We start from the raw sequence: 19,539 nt of genomic DNA on the forward strand, positions 1-19,539 counted from the left end.
ACACACGACTCAGCAGTCAGTATCACACAGGATAGGATTAGATACACAGCACAGCAGTCAGTATCACACAGGATAGGATTAGATACACGGCTCAGCAGTCAGTATCACACAGGAGAGGATTAGATACAGATGGTGCTGTGCTCTCTCCTACGCTCACAGATGGCGCTGCGCTCTCTCTTGCACTCACAGATGGCGCTGTGATCTCTACTGCGCTCACAGATGGCGCTGTGCTCTCTCCTGTGCTCACAGATGGCGCTGTGCTCTCTCCTGCGCTCACACATGGCGCTGTGCTCTCTCCTGCGCTCACACATGGCGCTGTGCTCTCTCCTGCGCTCACACATGGCGCTGTGCTCTCTCCTGCGCTCACACATGGCGCTGTGCTCTCTCCTGCGCTCACACATGGCGCTGTGCTCTCTCCTGCGCTCACACATGGCGCTGTGCTCTCTCCTGCGCTCACACATGGCGCTGTGCTCTCTCCTGCGCTCACACATGGCGCTGTGCTCTCTCCTGCGCTCACACATGGCGCTGTGCTCTCTCCTGCGCTCACACATGGCGCTGTGCTCTCTCCTGCGCTCACACATGGCGCTGTGCTCTCTCCTGCGCTCACACATGGCGCTGTGCTCTCTCCTGCGCTCACACATGGCGCTGTGCTCTCTCCTGCGCTCACACATGGCGCTGTGCTCTCTCCTGCGCTCACACATGGCGCTGTGCTCTCTCCTGCGCTCACACATGGCGCTGTGCTCTCTCCTGCGCTCACACATGGCGCTGTGCTCTCTCCTGCGCTCACACATGGCGCTGTGCTCTCTCCTGCGCTCACACATGGCGCTGTGCTCTCTCCTGCGCTCACACATGGCGCTGTGCTCTCTCCTGCGCTCACACATGGCGCTGTGCTCTCTCCTGCGCGCACACAGGGCGCTGTGCTCTCTCCTGCGCGCACACAGGGTGCTGTGCTCTCTCCTGCGCTCACAGATGGCGCTGTGCTCTCTTCTGCGCTCACAGATTGCGCTGTCCTCTCTCCTGCGCTCACAGATTGCGCTGTCCTCTCTCCTGCGCTCACAGATGGCGCTGTCCTCTCTCCTGCGCTCACAGATGGCGCTGCGCTCTCTCCTGCGCTCACAGATGGCGCTGCGCTCTCTCCTGCGCTCACAGATGGCGCTGCGCTCTCTCCTGCGCTCACAGATTGCACTGTGCTCTCTCCTGTGCTCACAGATGGCGCTGTGCTCTCTCCTGCGCTCACAGATTGCGCTGTCCTCTCTCCTGCGCTCACAGATGGCGCTATGCTCTCTCCTGCGCTCACAGATGGCGCTGCGCTCTCTCCTGCGCTCACAGATTGCACTGTGCTCTCTCCTGCGCTCACAGATGGCGCTGTCCTCTCTCCTGCGCTCACAGATTGCGCTGTCCTCTCTCCTGCGCTCACAGATGGCGCTATGCTCTCTCCTGCGCTCACAGATGGCGCTGCGCTCTCTCCTGCGCTCACAGATTGCACTGTGCTCTCTCCTGCGCTCACAGATGGCGCTGTCCTCTCTCCTGCGCTCACAGATTGCGCTGTCCTCTCTCCTGCGCTCACAGATGGTGCTATGCTCTCTCCTGCGCTCACAGATTGCGCTGTCCTCTCTCCTGCGCTCACAGATGGTGCTATGCTCTCTCCTGCGCTCACAGATGGCGCTGCGCTCTCTCCTGCGCTCACAGATTGCACTGTGCTCTCTCCTGCGCTCACAGATGGCGCTGCGCTCTCTCCTGCGCTCACACATGGCGCTATGCTCTCTCCTGCGCTCACAGAGGGCGTGTCATGTCGGACGCTGTTCACACCACAGCATCCGGCAGGCAGAGGTAGTTCCACCTCCAGCCACTATAGCCTCAGTGGCGCCGGCCTGATCTTCAGGCTCTCGGGGGTTAATCCTGCTGGAGACCAGGTTGGAAGGTTAGTCACGCCCACGGTCTTTAAATAGTCATACTGGCATATGGGCGTCGCCGATTATAGCTTGTGTTTCATACCAAGTGGTTCCGGTCTGGAGTGGAGGTGTTCAAGAGAGAGAGATTCATATCTGGTGTCGTATGATCCGTCGTTATCCTTTCTCCTTCCCATATTTGTGTTTAGTTGTGCCCTGTTCACATTACTGTTTATTCCTGTGTGTGTGCGGCGCAGTGCAGTTTAAGTTCTCCCTGTCTGTCATTATTTGTGTGGGAGCTTTGGTGGTGACTCCTCACTGGGTGGAGGGTGGAGGGTTAAGTGCAGGGCTGAGCAGGAGATAAGGAAAGGTCGGAGGCTCAGGCATTTGCACCTTCAGCAAAAACCCTGGGTTGAGGGTCAGACAGGGTTTCCCCTAGTAAAAGGGACACCACAGGGGCCCCGGGTATTTCAGCCTTAGTTGAACTAATCCCCCGTGACATTATAATCGGCCCACATTTTTTCAGGAGTCCATGGATCCATTAGATTCCATAACCCGCCAGTTGGCGGCGCTGTCCATACAGGTCTCCGAGTTGAAAGGGGCAGTTCAGCAGCAGGGCCTGGTAGTAGCAAAGGTGCAAACGGCATCTGCAGGTGTCGGTGCAGAGCCGAAGATCCCGCTGCCAGAACGATTTTCAGGCGATCGCAGCAAATTTGTCGTATTTCGGGAGGCCTGCAAATTATAATTCCGCATGCGGCCAATCTCCTCAGGTAATGAGGCCCAGCGAGTAGGGCTGGTGTTGTCATTACTGAGTGGTGACCCCCAAGCATGGGCATTTTCCTTACCACCTGACTCTGCTACATTTCATTCGGTCGATAATGTTTTTTCTGCCCTCGGGCTCATTTACGATGACCCTGACCGACTGGCTCTAGCGGAATCTAAAATCCGCGCCCTCCGCCAGGGGGAGCGCTTGGCAGAAGACTATTGTTCGGAATTTCGCCGCTGGGCTGTAGACACACAGTGGAATGACCCAGCACTGCGGAGCCAGTTTATTCATGGGGTATCAGGGAGGGTGAAACAAGCCCTCCTGATGTATGAGACTCCGGCATCATTGGAGTCTGCCATGAGTTTGGTGATACGTATTGATCGCCGTTTTCGTCAGGGGGCACAGGAGACGCTACCTCTGGGGAAAAACAGAGGTGCAGGTGTGGTTGAAGTAGATGAGTCCCCTGAACCTATGCAGATTGCTGGCGTGGCACAGGTTCAGCCTCGCGCTCCGGGATTCCGGAAGTCCGGAGCATGTTTCTACTGTGGAAAAGGAGGTCATTATGTTAACGTTTGCCCGGTACTACCTAAGAGGGTCACACCAGCGGAAAACTGTTAAGCTCAGAGGGTATGGAGGAGACCCAACTGAGCGTATGCATATCCTCCATGATGGTATCTCAATGTATGCTCCCTGCCAAGGTTATTATCGCCGGCAGAGAGCTACCTATATCAGTGTTTGTGGATAGCAGTTCCGCCACCAATCTCATAGATGAGGAGTTTGCACACACCGCCGGGTTTAAGATCGAAAAACTTCCTCACCCCATACAGGTGGTGACCATTAATGCTGTTCCCCTCCCTCAAGGGGAGATTACTGAGTTTGTGGCAGAGGTGAAACTCCACTTTGGGGTCCTACATTCTGAGTCGGTTACATGTAGGGTCCTCCGTAATCTCCCAGCTCAAATGGTCCTGGGTTTTCCATGGCTGTCCAGGCACAACCCGGTAATTGATTGGAAAACTCAGGACATAGTCCAGTGGAGTGGTTTCTGCCAAGACAATTGCTTGGCCACATGTGTGTCCGCCGTGACGCCCAGCCTTCCGGAGGCTTTGCAGGATTTCGCGGATGTTTTCTCTGAGAAGGGTTGCTCAGAACTGCCTCCACATAGAGCCTATGACTGTGCGATCAGGTTAAAACCCGGGGCCAAATTACCTAAGGCCAGGATGTTTAATATTTCTGGTCCTGAGAGACAAGCTCTGAAAGACTACATCGCGGAGAGTCTGAGCAAAGGTCACATCCGGCCTTCGTCCTCGCCTGTAGCAGCGGGGTTTTTCTTCATTAAGAAGAAAGATGGGGGGTTACGCCCGTGTCTGGATTTCCGAGAGTTAAACCAGATTACTATCCGTGATCCCTACCCAATGCCGTTGATCCCGGATTTGTTCAACCAGGTAGCGGGGGCGAAATGGTTTTCCAAGCTGGACCTCAGGGGGGCGTATAACCTCATAAGGGTCCGTCAGGGGGATGAGTGGAAGACGGCGTTTAACACTCCTGAGGGTCATTTTGAGAGTCTGGTTATGCCGTTTGGGTTGACCACCGCGCCTGCCGTTTTCCAACATTTTATTAATGATGTATTTGCTCATGTCCTGGGGAGATTTGTGATTGTATACCTGGATGATATCCTCATTTATTCTAGCGATCGGGACACTCATTTGGAGCATGTTAGGCAGGTGTTACAGTTGCTCCGGGAGAACCAGCTCTATGCTAAGCTGGTAAAATGTTTATTTTTTGTCCAGGAGTTGCCCTTTTTGGGATATATTGTGTCCGCAGCCGGTTTTAAAATGGACACCGCTAAGGTGCAAGCGGTGCTGCAATGGGAGAGGCCAGAGAGTCTGAAAGCACTCCAGCGGTTCCTTGGGTTTGCGAATTATTATAGGAAATTTATAAAACACTTTTCGACTGTCGCCAAACCGCTCACGGACATGACAAAGAAGGGTGCCGATCTGGCGAACTGGCCTGAGGTGGCTATACGTGCATTTGAGCGTCTGAAGAATAGTTTTGCTTCAGCCCCCATTCTGGTGCAACCAGACGTGTCTAAACCTTTTGTGGTAGAGGTTGATGCGTCGGAGGTGGGAGTGGGGGCAGTACTGTCTCAAGGCTCGTCCTTGAGCGAGATGCATCCATGCGCCTACTTCTCCAAGAAGCTGTCGCCGGCCGAACGGAATTATGATATCGGCAACAGGGAGTTGTTGGCCATCAAACTGGCTTTTGAGGAGTGGCGACACTTCTTGGAGGGGGCGGCTCACCAGGTCACAGTTATCACCGACCATAAGAATCTGCTCTACCTGGAGTCGGCCAAGCGTCTGTCTCCTAGGCAGGCTCGCTGGGCATTGTTTTTTACTCGTTTCAATTTTCTTGTGACGTACCGTCCCGGGGCTAAAAACACCAAGGCGGATGCTTTGTCTAGGTGTTTTCCGGGGGGAGAACCTCGGGAAGAGCCGGTACCCATCCTCCAGAAAGGGGTAGTGGTCTCGGCTCTCACGACTGAGGTAGAGGCGGAGATTGCCGAGGCCCAAGAGGAGGTACCACCAGGACTTCCCGCCAACAAATCATTTGTACCCCTGCATCTTCGGCCTAAGGTGTTGAAGGAACACCACGATTCGGTACTGGCTGGTCACCCAGGGGTGAAGGGCACCTTAGAGCTGGTATCGCGTCGTTTCTGGTGGCCCAAAATCCGGCAGGGCGTGGTCTTGTACGTGGCAGCTTGCATCACGTGCGCTAGGGCTAAGTCACCCCGAACCCGTCCTGCTGGCACGCTACAGCCTCTGGGGGTACCCAATAGGCCATGGACAGAAATCTCCATGGATTTTATCACTGACTTGCCAGCCTCGGCAGGGAACACGGTCATCCTGGTGGTGGTTGACCGTTTTTCAAAGATGGCGCATTTTGTGGCGTTGTCCTCTTTGCCCAATGCTAAGACGTTGGCTCAGGTATTTGTGAAGGAGGTGGTCAGACTCCACGGAGTACCGTCTGACATAGTATCTGATAGGGGTACGCAATTTGTGGCGAGGTTTTGGAAAGCTTTTTGCTCTAGGTTGGGGATCAAGTTGTCACATTCATCGGCGTTTCATCCACAGTCTAATGGACAAACTGAGCGCATGAACCAAAATCTAGAACAGTATTTACGATGCTTTGTGTACGACAACCAGGAGGAGTGGTCTACTTTCCTTCCTCTGGCCGAATTCGCATTAAATAATCACCGCCAAGAGTCATCAGGAGAGTCTCCATTCTTTTGTGTGTACGGTCAACATCCTCAGTTTTGTACCTTACGTCAGGGTGACTCCGGGGGTGTCCCGGAGGAGGATCAGCTAGGAGCCCAATTGTCATCAGTCTGGAGGCGGGTGAAACAGCGTTTGTTGAGCATGAGTGCCAGGTACAAACGGGTGGCTGACAGTAGACGCGTGCCAGGTCCGGACCTGTGTGTGGGTGAATGGGTGTGGTTAGCTACGAAGAACATAAAACTCAAAATCCCATCTTTAAAACTAGGTCCAAGGTTTATTGGGCCTTTTAGGATTTCTGCCATCATTAACCCAGTGGCTTATCGGTTGGAACTTCCTGCGGTGTACAGAATACATAACGTTTTTCACAGGGCTTTATTGAAAAAGGTGGTAGGCTTGGTGGACACGACGCCGATGCCACCTCCAGTCATGGTGGATGGCGAGTTAGAGTTCGAGGTCGCCAAGGTGGTGGACTCTCGAGTAGTACGCCGTACTCTTCAGTATTTGGTGCACTGGCGGGGGTATGGTCCAGAGGAGAGGTCTTGGGTTCCAGCCTCAGACATACATGCGGATCGGCTGGTCAGTTCTTTTCACCGTCGTCATCCGGACAAGCCGGGTCCTATGAGTCTTGAGGGCCCTGGGGTCCCTCGTAGAAGACGGGGTACTGTCATGTCGGACGCTGTTCACACCACAGCATCCGGCAGGCAGAGGTAGTTCCACCTCCAGCCACTATAGCCTCAGTGGCGCCGGTTTGATCTTCAGGCTCTCGGGGGTTAATCCTGCTGGAGACCAGGTTGGAAGGTTAGTCACGCCCACGGTCTTTAAATAGTCATACTGGCATATGGGCGTCGCCGATTATAGCTTGTGTTTCATACTAAGTGGTTCCGGTCTGGAGTGGAGGTGTTCAAGAGAGAGAGATTCATATCTGGTGTCGTATGATCCGTCGTTATCCTTTCTCCTTCCCATATTTGTGTTTAGTTGTGCCCTGTTCACATTACTGTTTATTCCTGTGTGTGTGCGGCGCAGTGCAGTTTAAGTTCTCCCTGTCTGTCATTATTTGTGTGGGAGCTTTGGTGGTGTGACTTCTCACTGGGTGGAGGGTGGAGGGTTAAGTGCAGGGCTGAGCAGGAGATAAGGAAAGGTCCGAGGCTCAGGCATTTGCACCTTCAGCAAAAACCCTGGGTTGAGGGTCAGACAGGGTTTCCCCTAGTAAAAGGGACACCACAGGGGCCCCGGGTATTTCAGCCTTAGTTGAACTAAGCCCCCGTGACAGGGCGCTGTGTTCTCTCCTGCGCTCACACATGGCGCTGTGCTCTCTCCTGCGCTCACACATGGCGCTGTGCTCTCTCCTGCGCTCACAGAGGGCGCTGTGCTCTCTCCTGCGCTCACAGAGGGCGCTGTCCTCTCTCCTGCGCTCACAGATGGCGCTGTCCTCTCTCTTGCGCTCACAGATGGCGCTGTGCTCTCTCTTGCGCTCACAGATGGCGCTGTGCTCTCTTGCGCTCACAGATGGCGCTGTCCTCTCTCTTGCGCTCACACATGGCGCTGTGCTCTCTCCTGCGCTCACACATGGCGCTGTGCTCTCTCCTGCGCTCACACATGGCGCTGTGCTCTCTCCTGCACTCACACAGGGCGCTGTGCTCTCTCCTGCGCTCACAGAGGGCGCTGTGCTCTCTCCTGCGCTCACAGAGGGCGCTGTCCTCTCTCCTGCGCTCACAGATGGCGCTGTCCTCTCTCTTGCGCTCACAGATGGCGCTGTGCTCTCTCTTGCGCTCACAGATGGCGCTGTGCTCTCTTGCGCTCACAGATGGCGCTGTCCTCTCTCTTGCGCTCACACATGGCGCTGTGCTCTCTCCTGCGCTCACACATGGCGCTGTGCTCTCTCCTGCACTCACACATGGCGCTGTGCTCTCTCCTGCACTCACACAGGGCGCTGTGCTCTCTCCTGCGCTCACAGAGGGCGCTGTGCTCTCTCCTGCGCTCACAGAGGGCGCTGTCCTCTCTCCTGCGCTCACAGAGGGCGCTGTGCTCTCTCCTGCGCTCACAGATGGCGCTGTGCTCTCTCCTGCGCTCACAGAGGGCGCTGTCCTCTCTCCTGCGCTCACAGATGGCGCTGTCCTCTCTCCTGCACTCACAGATGGCGCTGTGCTCTCTCTTGCGCTCACAGATGGCGCTGTGCTCTCTCTTGCGCTCACAGATGGCGCTGTGCTCTCTCTTGCGCTCACAGATGGCGCTGTGCTCTCTCTTGCGCTCACAGATGGCGCTGTGCTCTCTTGCGCTCACACATGGCGCTGTGCTCTCTCTTGCGCTCACACATGGCGCTGTGCTCTCTCCTGCGCTGACAGATGGCGCTGTGCTCTCTCCTGCGCTGACAGATGGCGCTGTGCTCTCTCCTGCGCTGACAGATGGCGCTGTGCTCTCTCCTGCGCTGACAGATGGCGCTGTGCTCTCTCCTGCGCTGACAGATGGCGCTGTGCTCTCTCCTGCGCTGACAGATGGCGCTGTGCTCTCTCCTGCGCTGACAGATGGCGCTGTGCTCTCTCCTGCGCTGACAGATGGCGCTGTGCTCTCTCCTGCGCTGACAGATGGCGCTGTGCTCTCTCCTGCGCTGACAGATGGCGCTGTGCTCTCTCCTGCGCTCACAGTTGGCGCTGTGCTCTCTCCTGCGCTCACAGTTGGCGCTGTGCTCTCTCCTGCGCTCACAGTTGGCGCTGTGCTCTCTCCTGCGCTCACAGTTGGCGCTGTGCTCTCTCCTGTGCTCTCTCCTGCGCTCACAGATGGCGCTGTGCTCTCTCCTGCGCTCACAGTTGGCGCTGTGCTCTCTCCTGCGCTCACAGTTGGCGCTGTGCTCTCTCCTGCGCTCACAGATGGCGCTGTGCTCTCTCCTGCGCTCACAGATGGCGCTGTGCTCTCTCCTGCGCTCACAGTTGGCGCTGTGCTCTCTCCTGCGCTCACAGATGGCGCTGTGCTCTTTCCTGCGCTCACAGTTGGCGCTGTGCTCTCTCCGCAGACCCACCAGCCGGTCTTCATTCAGCTCCTGCAGTCGGCTTTCCGTATTTATAACTGCACGTGGCCGAACCCGGCGCAGAAATCCTCGATGGAGTCGTGTATAAAGACTCTGGCAGAAGTGGGTGAGTGTGAACGTCTGTGGGTGGGCGCAGGCCCCTCACTTGTGGCTGCCCGAGCTCCTGCTCCGGGGGTAATGACAGTGTGTCCCGATATTATACGCCCATTAATGTTTTTTATCCTCCAAAAAAAAGCAAAAAATCGAGGGATCGCCATCCCAGTGGATCTGGACAGTCAGGTGAATACGCTTTTCTTAAAGAGCCATTCCACCATGGTGCAGCGGGCGGCCATGGGCTGGAGAATGACGGCCCGCACCGGGCCCCGATTCAAAGACGTCCTGGGGAGCCCCGGCTGGGACTACAGGAACATCATCGAGAAGCTGCAGGTAAGAGGAGGTGTGATTCCTGCTCTGAACCAACCAATCACTAGAGTGGAAGCCCGGAGTAAAGCAAATGCCAGATTACTGGATATTCTGGATTATTAGGTTTATGTTCAAAGAAAAATAAATAAAAATGTGTCATCCCATCATTAACGCCACTTAACAGTGATCCTAAATCGATAGCATTCACTTTCACAACACGTTGTAAAGTGAGATGATTTTCTGTCTCACTGTGTTATGCTCTACTGGCATCTAGTGGTGACTGTGAGAACTGCATCTACATGATTTGCTGATGTTTGTGTCCCTTTATAGAAAATAATCCTGTACTGTTTTTGCTTCAAAAATAAAAAATAAATTATTAAAGGTTCCCCGTTTTGTGTATGCAGCTGCAATGCAGACCTATGTGGCATGAGCACTGATTACGGTCTCCCCTACTTCAGCTCCATCTTCAAAAATGAAGTGAGTGGATTAACATATGACTACAGGATCAGACTACAAAGGGTTTGCTTTTAGTCTGTAACCCTGGAGACAGAAAGATCTGCATCGGAGCTGCATACACAAAACGGGAAAATGCTATATGTCACTTTTTGGGACCCAGTATGTTTATATATTCCAAGAAAAGCCCATTGATTTCAATGGGCAGTGTGTAATACCTAGTTTTTCCTCTGGTGGCGCTGCAGGGAAATTGAACACTTATTGCCAAGTTTCTCCTGTGATTGCTGATCATCAGATCTAGTAAAATGTTACATTGTGTGAGATCCTTATTGCGGTTCCTCTCATTTCCAGGACGTCGTGGCCTCTCTGGAGCAGCAGTTCAGTTCCATGGTTTTGGCCGAATTTTCGGTCCTTGTCGACGTTCTGCACAGCCCCGAACTCCTGTTTCCTGATGGGACCGATGCTCGGATCCGGTGCGGAGCCTTTATGTCCAAGTAAGTGCTGTCAGGGCAGAGTCATCTCATCATTAAAGGGCAGAGTTGTTTCATCAAAGGCAGAGGTCAGCAGAGTCATCTCATTATCATTAGAGGGTGGGGTCAGCAGAGTCATCTCATTATCATGAGAGGGGAATCAGCAGAGTAGTCTCATCATTAGAGGGGAATCAGCAGAGTAGTCTCATTATCATTAGAGGGGCATCAGCAGAGTCATCTCATTATCATTAGAGGAGAATCAGCAGAGTAGTCTCATTATCATTAGAGGGTGGTAACAACAGAGTAATCTAATCATTAGAAGACAGAGTCATCTTATTAGAGGCAGGAGGGCAATATAGTCATGTCATCATTAGAGAGCAGGGTCAGCGGAGTTATCTCTTCATTAGAGGGCAAGTACATCGGAGTCATCTCTTCATTAGAGGGTGGTGTCAGCAGAGTCATCTCCTCGTTAGCGGACAAGATTAGCAGAGTCATCTCGTTAGTGGGCGGGGTTAGCAGAGGCCTCTCGTAGCGGACTGGGTCAGCAGAGTCATCTCCTCGTTAGCGGACTGGGTCAGCAGAGTCATCTCGTTATCGGGCTGGGTCAGCAGAGTCATCTCGTCAGCGGGCTGGGTCAGCAGATTCATCTCCTTGTTAGCGGGCTGGGTCAGCAGATTCATCTCCTTGTTAGCGGGTTGGGGTGGCAGAGTCATCTCGTTAGTGGACTGAGTCAGGAGATTCATCTCCTCATTAGCGGGCTGGGTCAGGTGATTCATCTCCTCGTTAGTGGGCTGGGTCAGCAGATTCATCTCTTCGTTAGTGGGCTGGGTCAGCAGATTCATCTCCTCGTTAGCGGGCTGGGTCAGCAGATTCATCTCCTCGTTAGCGGGCTGGGTCAGGAGATTCATCTCCTTGTTAGCGGGCTTGGTCAACAAAGTCGTCTCATTAGCGGGCGGGGTCAGCAGAGTCATCTCCTCGTTAGCGGGCGGGGTCAGCAGAGTCATCTCTTCATTAGTGGGCAGGGTCAGCAGAGTCCTCTCATTATCATTACCGTACAGCTGCGTTGCCAGTATTTTATCGGTGCTCAGTGCTTTCTGCCATGTTGGTCCATAACCTTTATGTGGAGAGCCCCTTTAAGTTCTTTCCTCACCGCGGTTCTGTTCGTTCACCGCTCTCGACCCTGTAATGGAGTTTTGGCTTCTCTGTAACCCCCCGGCGACATAATGATCATTTTCCAAGCACACATCTAAAAAAGCCGGCACACTCCACGTCAAAAGTAAAATCACGATCGCCCGGCGATCGCCGGGGAGGATCTCTACATATTACCCCCCCCCCCCAGCCATGGAAAAGCTAATGAGTGCGATTTCACAGGTTGATCAATCACACGAAGAAACTGATGGAGAAAGAAGAGAAGCTTTGTATCAAAATCCTGCAGACGCTGCGAGAGATGCTGGACAAGAAGGACGGCTTCAGCGAGCAGGTAGGAGGGGGAGGGGAGACCGCCGATCGATCGCCCGCTGTACAATCCCCCCGCCTGCTGCACACTCGATCAAAGCATTCATAAATGATGTAGACCTTAAAGTGAGCGAGAAATTAGAGTCCTTGCCAGGAAGTGTTGTCTTAGGGAAGTGTTGAAAGGAGGGGTGAGGGGAGACCGTCGTCTGATCGCCCACCGCCTGATCGCCCGCCTGCTGCACACTTGATCATCACACCCCAACCAAGGAATTCATAGATGATGTAGACAGTAAAGTGAGCGATAAATTGCAGTCCTTGCCAGGAAGTGTTGTCATAGGATTCAAATGGGGTATTGGGTTAATAACCCCCCCCAAAAACAGCTTAATATTACGTAGAATTGCCCTTCCGGCTTTTCGGAGCCAATATTAATGTAATCGGAGTCGGCGGAATGACTAAACCCACACATTAATTGTCCCTAAATGTTCGTTTTCCAGCATTAATCAGGGTGATCTAATGTAATTTATAATACCGCCACCTTAATTCACTTTTTATTATTGCCACGATGTGATACATTTGCCTTGATAATCAGAAATCCACTCGGCTCCTCGCTGTAATGATGAGGGTGTCCACTAGTGGCCGCCGTCCCATCACTTTCTGTGGCCTCGGTCAGTGCGTCTGGATGATGCAGAGAAGTTCTGGTCTCCTTTGTACCGCCATCATCTATACTCACGTTCTGCCGTAATACTAGTGCTTGAGAATATCGCAAAAGTTACAAAACCATCAGGTTGCGGAGGTATTTACTCACTCTGGGGTAGAAATGTCTTTTGGCCTCTGTCTTATGCTCCTGCCGAACGGCACTGCATGGCGGTACTATTTTGGCACCCGTATAACGAGTTTCTTGGGTCCGTCCTCTTCATCTGTATTTGACCATTACATGGAACTTCCTATTTGGACGCTGTATAAAAGGATTATTTAGGCACTTTATGGAAGAAGCACAGTATTTACGTACGTTTCCGTATTATTGTATGTGCACTGTATGGCAGAACTTATGTAGAATTATTCATTTCTATTATTTAGCCACTTTATGGTGGTTTTACTCAGACACTAAGTGGCGGTACAATATTTTTTTTTATTTTACTCATGTATATAGCGATATTAATCATTGTCCCCATAGGGGTTCACAATCTACATTCTCAGGATGTCTTTGGTTTGCTGGAGGAAATCGTAGCACCTGGAGGAAACCCGCGGAAACACTTGGTTCTGAGCTTAATAGCCTTCTTTTTTTCTTGATGGTGCGGTGTTTGTGCTGTACAGGTGGGTGTGGCGGGTGTTAATTGGTCACTGTGTCGCAGTATTATTTACGCTCAGCATGGTACTGTTTTTCTGGGGGTTTTTTCACTTTGAGGACTATATGGCCGTATTATTTATGCACTTTATGGTTTTCAAAGCGGGGCATGGTTTGAGTGTGGTCTGGCGGTATTCTCTCTGCTTTGCATGATGATTTTTTTGAGCACTGTGTGGTGGTTTATTTTTAGTAATATATGTCAGTATTATTTATGTGCTTTATGGTACTGTTTTTTTAGGACTGTATGGTGGTTTGGTTTGACTACTATATTGCAATATTATATACTTACTGCATGATATTATGTGAAGCACTGCATGGCGGTTTTATTTATGCCCTGCATGACATTGCTTTGAGCACCGCATGTGTAATTTTGAATGATTTTTAGCAGTATTATTTGTGTCCTCTGTGGTACTGCTTTTTGAGCACTTGGTTTGTTTACTGTATGGCAGTATTAGTGATGTTCTTTTTTGAGCATTGCATGGCGGTTTGTTTTGGTTACTTATATGACAGTATTTTTCTGTACTGTATGGTCCTGTTTTATAGCGGTTTGTTTTGGGGTATTATATGGCAGTATTTTGAACTGTATGGAACTTTTTGGAGCACAGTATGGCGGTTTGTTTTGCATAACATATGGCAGTATTATTTATTTGCTGCATAATTTTTTAAACCCATCTGTTTAAATGGAAGATATTTAATGCCAGACTAAAGGAATTACAGAATTTCCGCCTCGCAGAGATATTCTGGAAGGTGACGACCTGACAGAGAAGCTCTTCATTCCCGTCCGTCGCTCGCTCGGTGCTGCTGAGTAAGGGCCCGTCTGGCTTCCTGATGCCCATTTCTCAGCCGCGATCACCCGTCACTGTCATTCCCATCGCTCTTATATCTTTTCTGGAACAGGATAAATTTATGTGGCAAAAGTTGAAAAAAAAAATATATTTTTTTTTTTTCCTCCTTTCCGTTAATCTCGCCGTCAGCAGTTAATCGCATGTTCTGTAATTGCAATTTGTTCCCAATTGACAGCTTTAAAGAGCAAAGCAGAAGACTGACACCGGCCGCTGATGAACGCTCCTTAACCCCTCCGTGAACATTTCTACAGATGTCGACTGAAAGTTACCGAGAGTTAAAAACATCACAAATTAATGGGAAACACCACAAAAACATTTCAGTTACTCCACCGACTGTTCATTAATAGCTCTTCTTCTTTCTGATAACACAATGTACTTGTCTGCACACTTGGCTCTACTGTTCCAAAATGTCTGTCTGTTTCATCAGCTCTAATATACCAAGGTGCCTGTCTGCATGCTCAGCTCTGCTGCTCCAAGGTGCCTGTCTGCATGCTCAGCTCTGCTGCTCCAAGGTGCCTGTCTGCATGCTCAGCTCTGCTGTTCCAAGGTGCCTGTCTGCATGCTCAGCTCTGCTGTTCCAAGGTGCCTGTCTGCATGTTCAGCTCTGCTGTTCCAAAGTGCCTGTCTGCATGCTCAGCTCTGCTGTTCCAAGGTGCCTGTCTGCATGCTCAGCTCTGCTGTTCCAAGGTGCCTGTCTGCATGCTCAGCTCTGCTGTTCCAAGGTGCCTGTCTGCATGCTCAGCTCTGCTGTTCCAAGGTGCCTGTCTGCATGCTCAGCTCTGCTGTTCCAAGGTGCCTGTCTGCATGCTCAGCTCTGCTGTTCCAAGGTGCCTGTCTGCATGCTCAGCTCTGCTGTTCCAAGGTGCCTGTCTGCATGCTCAGCTCTGCTGTTCCAAGGTGCCTGTCTGCATGCTCAGCTCTGCTGTTCCAAGGTGCCTGTCTGCATGCTCAACTCTGCTGTTCCAATGTACCTGTCTGCATGCTCAGCTCTGCTGTTCCAAGGTGCCTGTCTGCATGCTCAACTCTGCTGTTCCAAGGTGCCTGTCTGCATGCTCAGCTCTGCTGTTCCAAGGTGCCTGTCTGCATGCTCAGCTCTGCTGTTCCAAGGTGCCTGTCTGCATGCTCAGCTCTGCTGTTCCAAGGTGCCTGTCTGCATGCTCAGCTCTGCTGTTCCAAGATGCCTGTCTGCATGCTCAGCTCTGCTGTTCCAAGGTGCCTGTCTGCATGCTCAGCTCTGCTGTTCCAAGGTGCCTGTCTGCATGCTCAGCTCTGCTGTTCCAAGGTGCCTGTCTGCATGCTCAGCTCTGCTGTTCCAAGGTGCCTGTCTGCATGCTCAGCTCTGCTGTTCCAAGGTGCCTGTCTGCATGCTCAGCTCTGCTGTTCCAAGGTGCCTGTCTGCATGCTCAGCTCTGCTGTTCCAAGGTGCCTGTCTGCATGCTCAGCTCTGCTGTTCCAAGGTGCCTGTCTGCATGCTCAGCTCTGCTGTTCCAAGGTGCCTGTCTGCATGCTCAGCTCTGCTGTTCCAAGGTGCCTGTCTGCATGCTCAGCTCTGCTGTTCCAAGGTGCCTGTCTGCATGCTCAGCTCTGCTGTTCCAAGGTGCCTGTCTGCATGCTCAGCTCTGCTGTTCCAAGGTGCCTGTCTGCATGCTCAGCTCTGCTGTTCCAAGGTGCCTGTCTGCATGCTCAGCTCTGCTGTTCCAAGGTGCCTGTCTGCATGCTCAGCTCTGCTGTTCCAAGGTGCCTGTCTGCATGCTCAGCTCTGCTGTTCCAAGGTGCCTGTCTGCATGCTCAGCTCTGCTGTTCCAAGGTGCCTGTCTGCATGCTCAGCTCTGCTGTTCCAAGGTGCCTGTCTGCATGCTCAGCTCTGCTGTTCCAAGGTGCCTGTCTGCATGCTCAGCTCTGCTGTTCCAAGGTGCCTGTCTGCATGCTCAGCTCTGCTGTTCCAGGGTGCCTGTCTGCATGCTCAGCTCTGCTGTTCCAAGGTGATTGTCTGTGCATTCAGCTTTACTGTTCCAAGGTGCTTTTTACACACAGTTCTGCTGTTACAGGCTGCCTGTCTGCACACTCTGCATTGCTCTTCCAGGGTGTTTGCCCGTACACTCTGCTCTGCTTGTCCGCACATTCGGCTCTGCTGTTCCAAGGTCCTTGTCCGCACACTTAAGTTCACACAGGAGCAAAACTGGGGTATGAAGTAAGCGCAGCGCACTGTGGCAAGAAGAATTTTCTGCACAGATTAGTTTTGATTTTTGAACAAAGCTATGATTTAGGAAATAAGATCTTTCAGAAAGTCTTCCAGGCCGAACATAATAACCTGTCGTTTCTCCGCACCGTCTTCCCTCACTAGGAATTGTCACACAGAGCAAATCAATGGCGATTAAAGCTGGACGAAAACCAAGTGTCCAACGCGTTTTATCTACTTTACCGGATGTTGTAAAATCTTAACATCAGACCCGTCTGCTTGTGTCCTCACCCGAGATACGCAGCTCGTTTTATGGCCTGAGCTGGATTATATACATATTAATTTATTGTAATGAACACTAATGGTGAAAGGGGCCTATGTCCGACCAGCTCCTCCGGGACTTACATGACTGTAACTCCTGCAGGATTCATTCTGCCAGGTTAAAGGACAGCAGCTAAGTAAGATGTCCCAATAAACATGTCAGACAGTTATGTCACAGAATCCTTTATTAGCTCCGCCATCTATGAACTTTTTGTGTCCAGAAGTAAAAATCTAACAACTATAATACTGCCCCTATATACAGGAATATAACTACTATAATACTGCCCCTATGTACAAGAATATAACTACTATAATACTGCCCCTATGTACAAGAATATAACTACTATAATACTGCCCCTATGTACAAGAATATAACTACTATAATACTGCCCCCTATGTACAAGAATATAACTACTATAATACTGCCCCCTATGTACAAGAATATAATTACTACAATACTGCCCCCTATGTACAAGAATATAACTACTATAATACTGCCCCTATGTACAAGAATATAACTACTATAATACTGCCCCTATGTACAAGAATATAACTACTATAATACTGCCCCTATGTACAAGAATATAACTACTATAATACTGCCCCTATGTACAAGAATATAACTACTATAATACTGCCCCCTATGTACAAGAATATAATTACTATAATACTGCCCCTATGTACAAGAATATAACTGCTATAATACTGCCCCCTATGTACAAGAATATAACTACTATAATACTGCTCCCTATGTACAAGAATATAACTACTATAATACTGCCCACTATGTACAAGAATATAACTACTATAATACTGCCTCCTATGTACAGGAATATAACTACTATAATACTGCCCCTATGTACAAGAATATAACTACTATAATACTGCCTCCTATGTACAGGAATATAACTACTATAATACTGCCCCTATGTACAAGAATATAACTACTATAATACCGCCCCTATGTACAAAAATATAACTACTATAATACTGCCCCTATGTTCAAGAATATAACTACTATAATACTGCCCACTATGTACAAGAATATAACTACTATAATACCGCCCCTATGTACAAAAATATAACTACTATAATACTGCCCCTATGTTCAAGAATATAACTACTATAATACTGCCCCTATGTACAAGAATATAACTACTATAATACTGCCCCTATGTACAAGAATATAACTACTATAATACTGCCCCCTATGTACAAGAATATAACTACTATAATACTGCCCCCTATGTACAAGAATATAATTACTACAATACTGCCCCCTATGTACAAGAATATAACTACTATAATACTGCCCCTATGTACAAGAATATAACTACTATAATACTGCCCCTATGTACAAGAATATAACTACTATAATACTGCCCCTATGTACAAGAATATAACTACTATAATACTGCCCCTATGTACAAGAATATAACTACTATAATACTGCCCCCTATGTACAAGAATATAATTACTATAATACTGCCCCTATGTACAAGAATATAACTGCTATAATACTGCCCCCTATGTACAAGAATATAACTACTATAATACTGCTCCCTATGTACAAGAATATAACTACTATAATACTGCCCACTATGTACAAGAATATAACTACTATAATACTGCCTCCTATGTACAGGAATATAACTACTATAATACTGCCCCTATGTACAAGAATATAACTACTATAATACTGCCTCCTATGTACAGGAATATAACTACTATAATACTGCCCCTATGTACAAGAATATAACTACTATAATACCGCCCCTATGTACAAAAATATAACTACTATAATACTGCCCCTATGTTCAAGAATATAACTACTATAATACTGCCCCTATGTACAAGAATATAACTACTATAATACTGCCCACTATGTACAAGAATATAACTACTATAATACCACCCCTATGTACAAAAATATAACTACTATAATACCGCCCCTATGTACAAGAATATAACTACTATAATACTGCCTCCTATGTACAGGAATATAACTACTATAATAACACCCCTATGTAGAATACTGTATACGTCTCGGTCATTGTTAAGGGTGCGGGTGTTTTTCTGTGTACCCTTGTTACTTTGCAGCATGTCTTACAGTTGTGGCCAAAAGTATTGACACCCCTGCAATTTTGTCAGATAATACTCAGTTTCTTCCTGAAAATGATTGCAAACACAAATTATTTGGTATTATTATCTTCATTTAATTTCTCTTAAATGAAAAAACACAAAAGAGAATGAAGCAAAAAGCAAAACATTGATCATTTCACACAAAACTCTAAAAATGGGCCAGACAAAAGTATTGGCACCCTCAGCCTAATACTTGGTTGCACAACCTTTAGCCAAAATAACTGCGACCAACCGCTTCCGGTAACCATCAATGAGTTTCTTACAATGCTCTGCTGGAATTTTAGACCATTCTTCTTTGGCAAACTGCTCCAGGTCCCTGATATTTGAAGGGTGCCTTCTCCAAACTGCCATTTTTAGATCTCTCCACAGGTGTTCTATGGGATTCAGGTCTGGACTCATTGTTGGCCACCTTAGAAGTCTCCAGTGCTTTCTCTCAAACCATTTTCTAGTGCTTTTTGAAGTGTATTTTGGGCCATTGTCCTGCTGGAAGACCCATGACCTCTGAGGGAGACCCAGCTTTCTCACTCTGGGCCCTACATTATGCTGCAATATTTGTTGGCAGTCTTCTGACTTAATAATGCCATGCACACGGTCAAGCAGTCCAGTGCCAGAGGCAGCAAAGCAACCCCAAAACATCAGGGAACCTCCGCCATGTTTGACTGTAGGGACCGTGTTTTTTTCTTTGAATGCCTCTTTTCTTCTCCTGTAAACTCTATGTTGATGCCTTTGCCCAAAAAGCTCTACTTTTGTCTCATCTGACCAGAGAACATTCTTCCAAAACATTTTAGGCTTTTTCAGGTAAGTTTTGGCAAACTCCAGCCTGGCTTTTTTATGTCTCGGGGTAAGAAGTGAGGTCTTCCTGGGTCTCCTACCATACAGTCCCTTTTCATTCAGACGCCGACGGATAGTACGGGTTGACATTGTTGTACCCTCGGACTGCAGGGCAGCTTGAACTTGTTTGGATGTTAGTCGAGGTTC

General features: G+C 49.7%; 1 protein-coding gene across 2 annotated transcripts in view; it reads left to right on the plus strand.

Moving 5' to 3' along the window:
• Positions 1–19,539, plus strand: part of ITPR2 (inositol 1,4,5-trisphosphate receptor type 2) — a 285,461-nt gene that overhangs the window by 156,714 nt on the left and 109,208 nt on the right. For both annotated transcript variants that reach the window (XM_073567437.1, XM_073567438.1), the window contains 4 exons: positions 8,935–9,055; positions 9,185–9,375; positions 10,156–10,298; positions 11,646–11,754. In XM_073567437.1, the coding sequence (XP_073423538.1) occupies positions 8,935–9,055; positions 9,185–9,375; positions 10,156–10,298; positions 11,646–11,754 (564 nt within the window). The remainder of the gene's footprint in view (positions 1–8,934; positions 9,056–9,184; positions 9,376–10,155; positions 10,299–11,645; positions 11,755–19,539) is intronic.

This window comes from Dendrobates tinctorius, unplaced genomic scaffold (genome assembly GCF_039654945.1).
Source record: "Dendrobates tinctorius isolate UK_male_01 unplaced genomic scaffold, ASM3965494v1 ptg000020l, whole genome shotgun sequence".
Taxonomy (NCBI): Eukaryota; Metazoa; Chordata; class Amphibia; order Anura; family Dendrobatidae; genus Dendrobates; species Dendrobates tinctorius.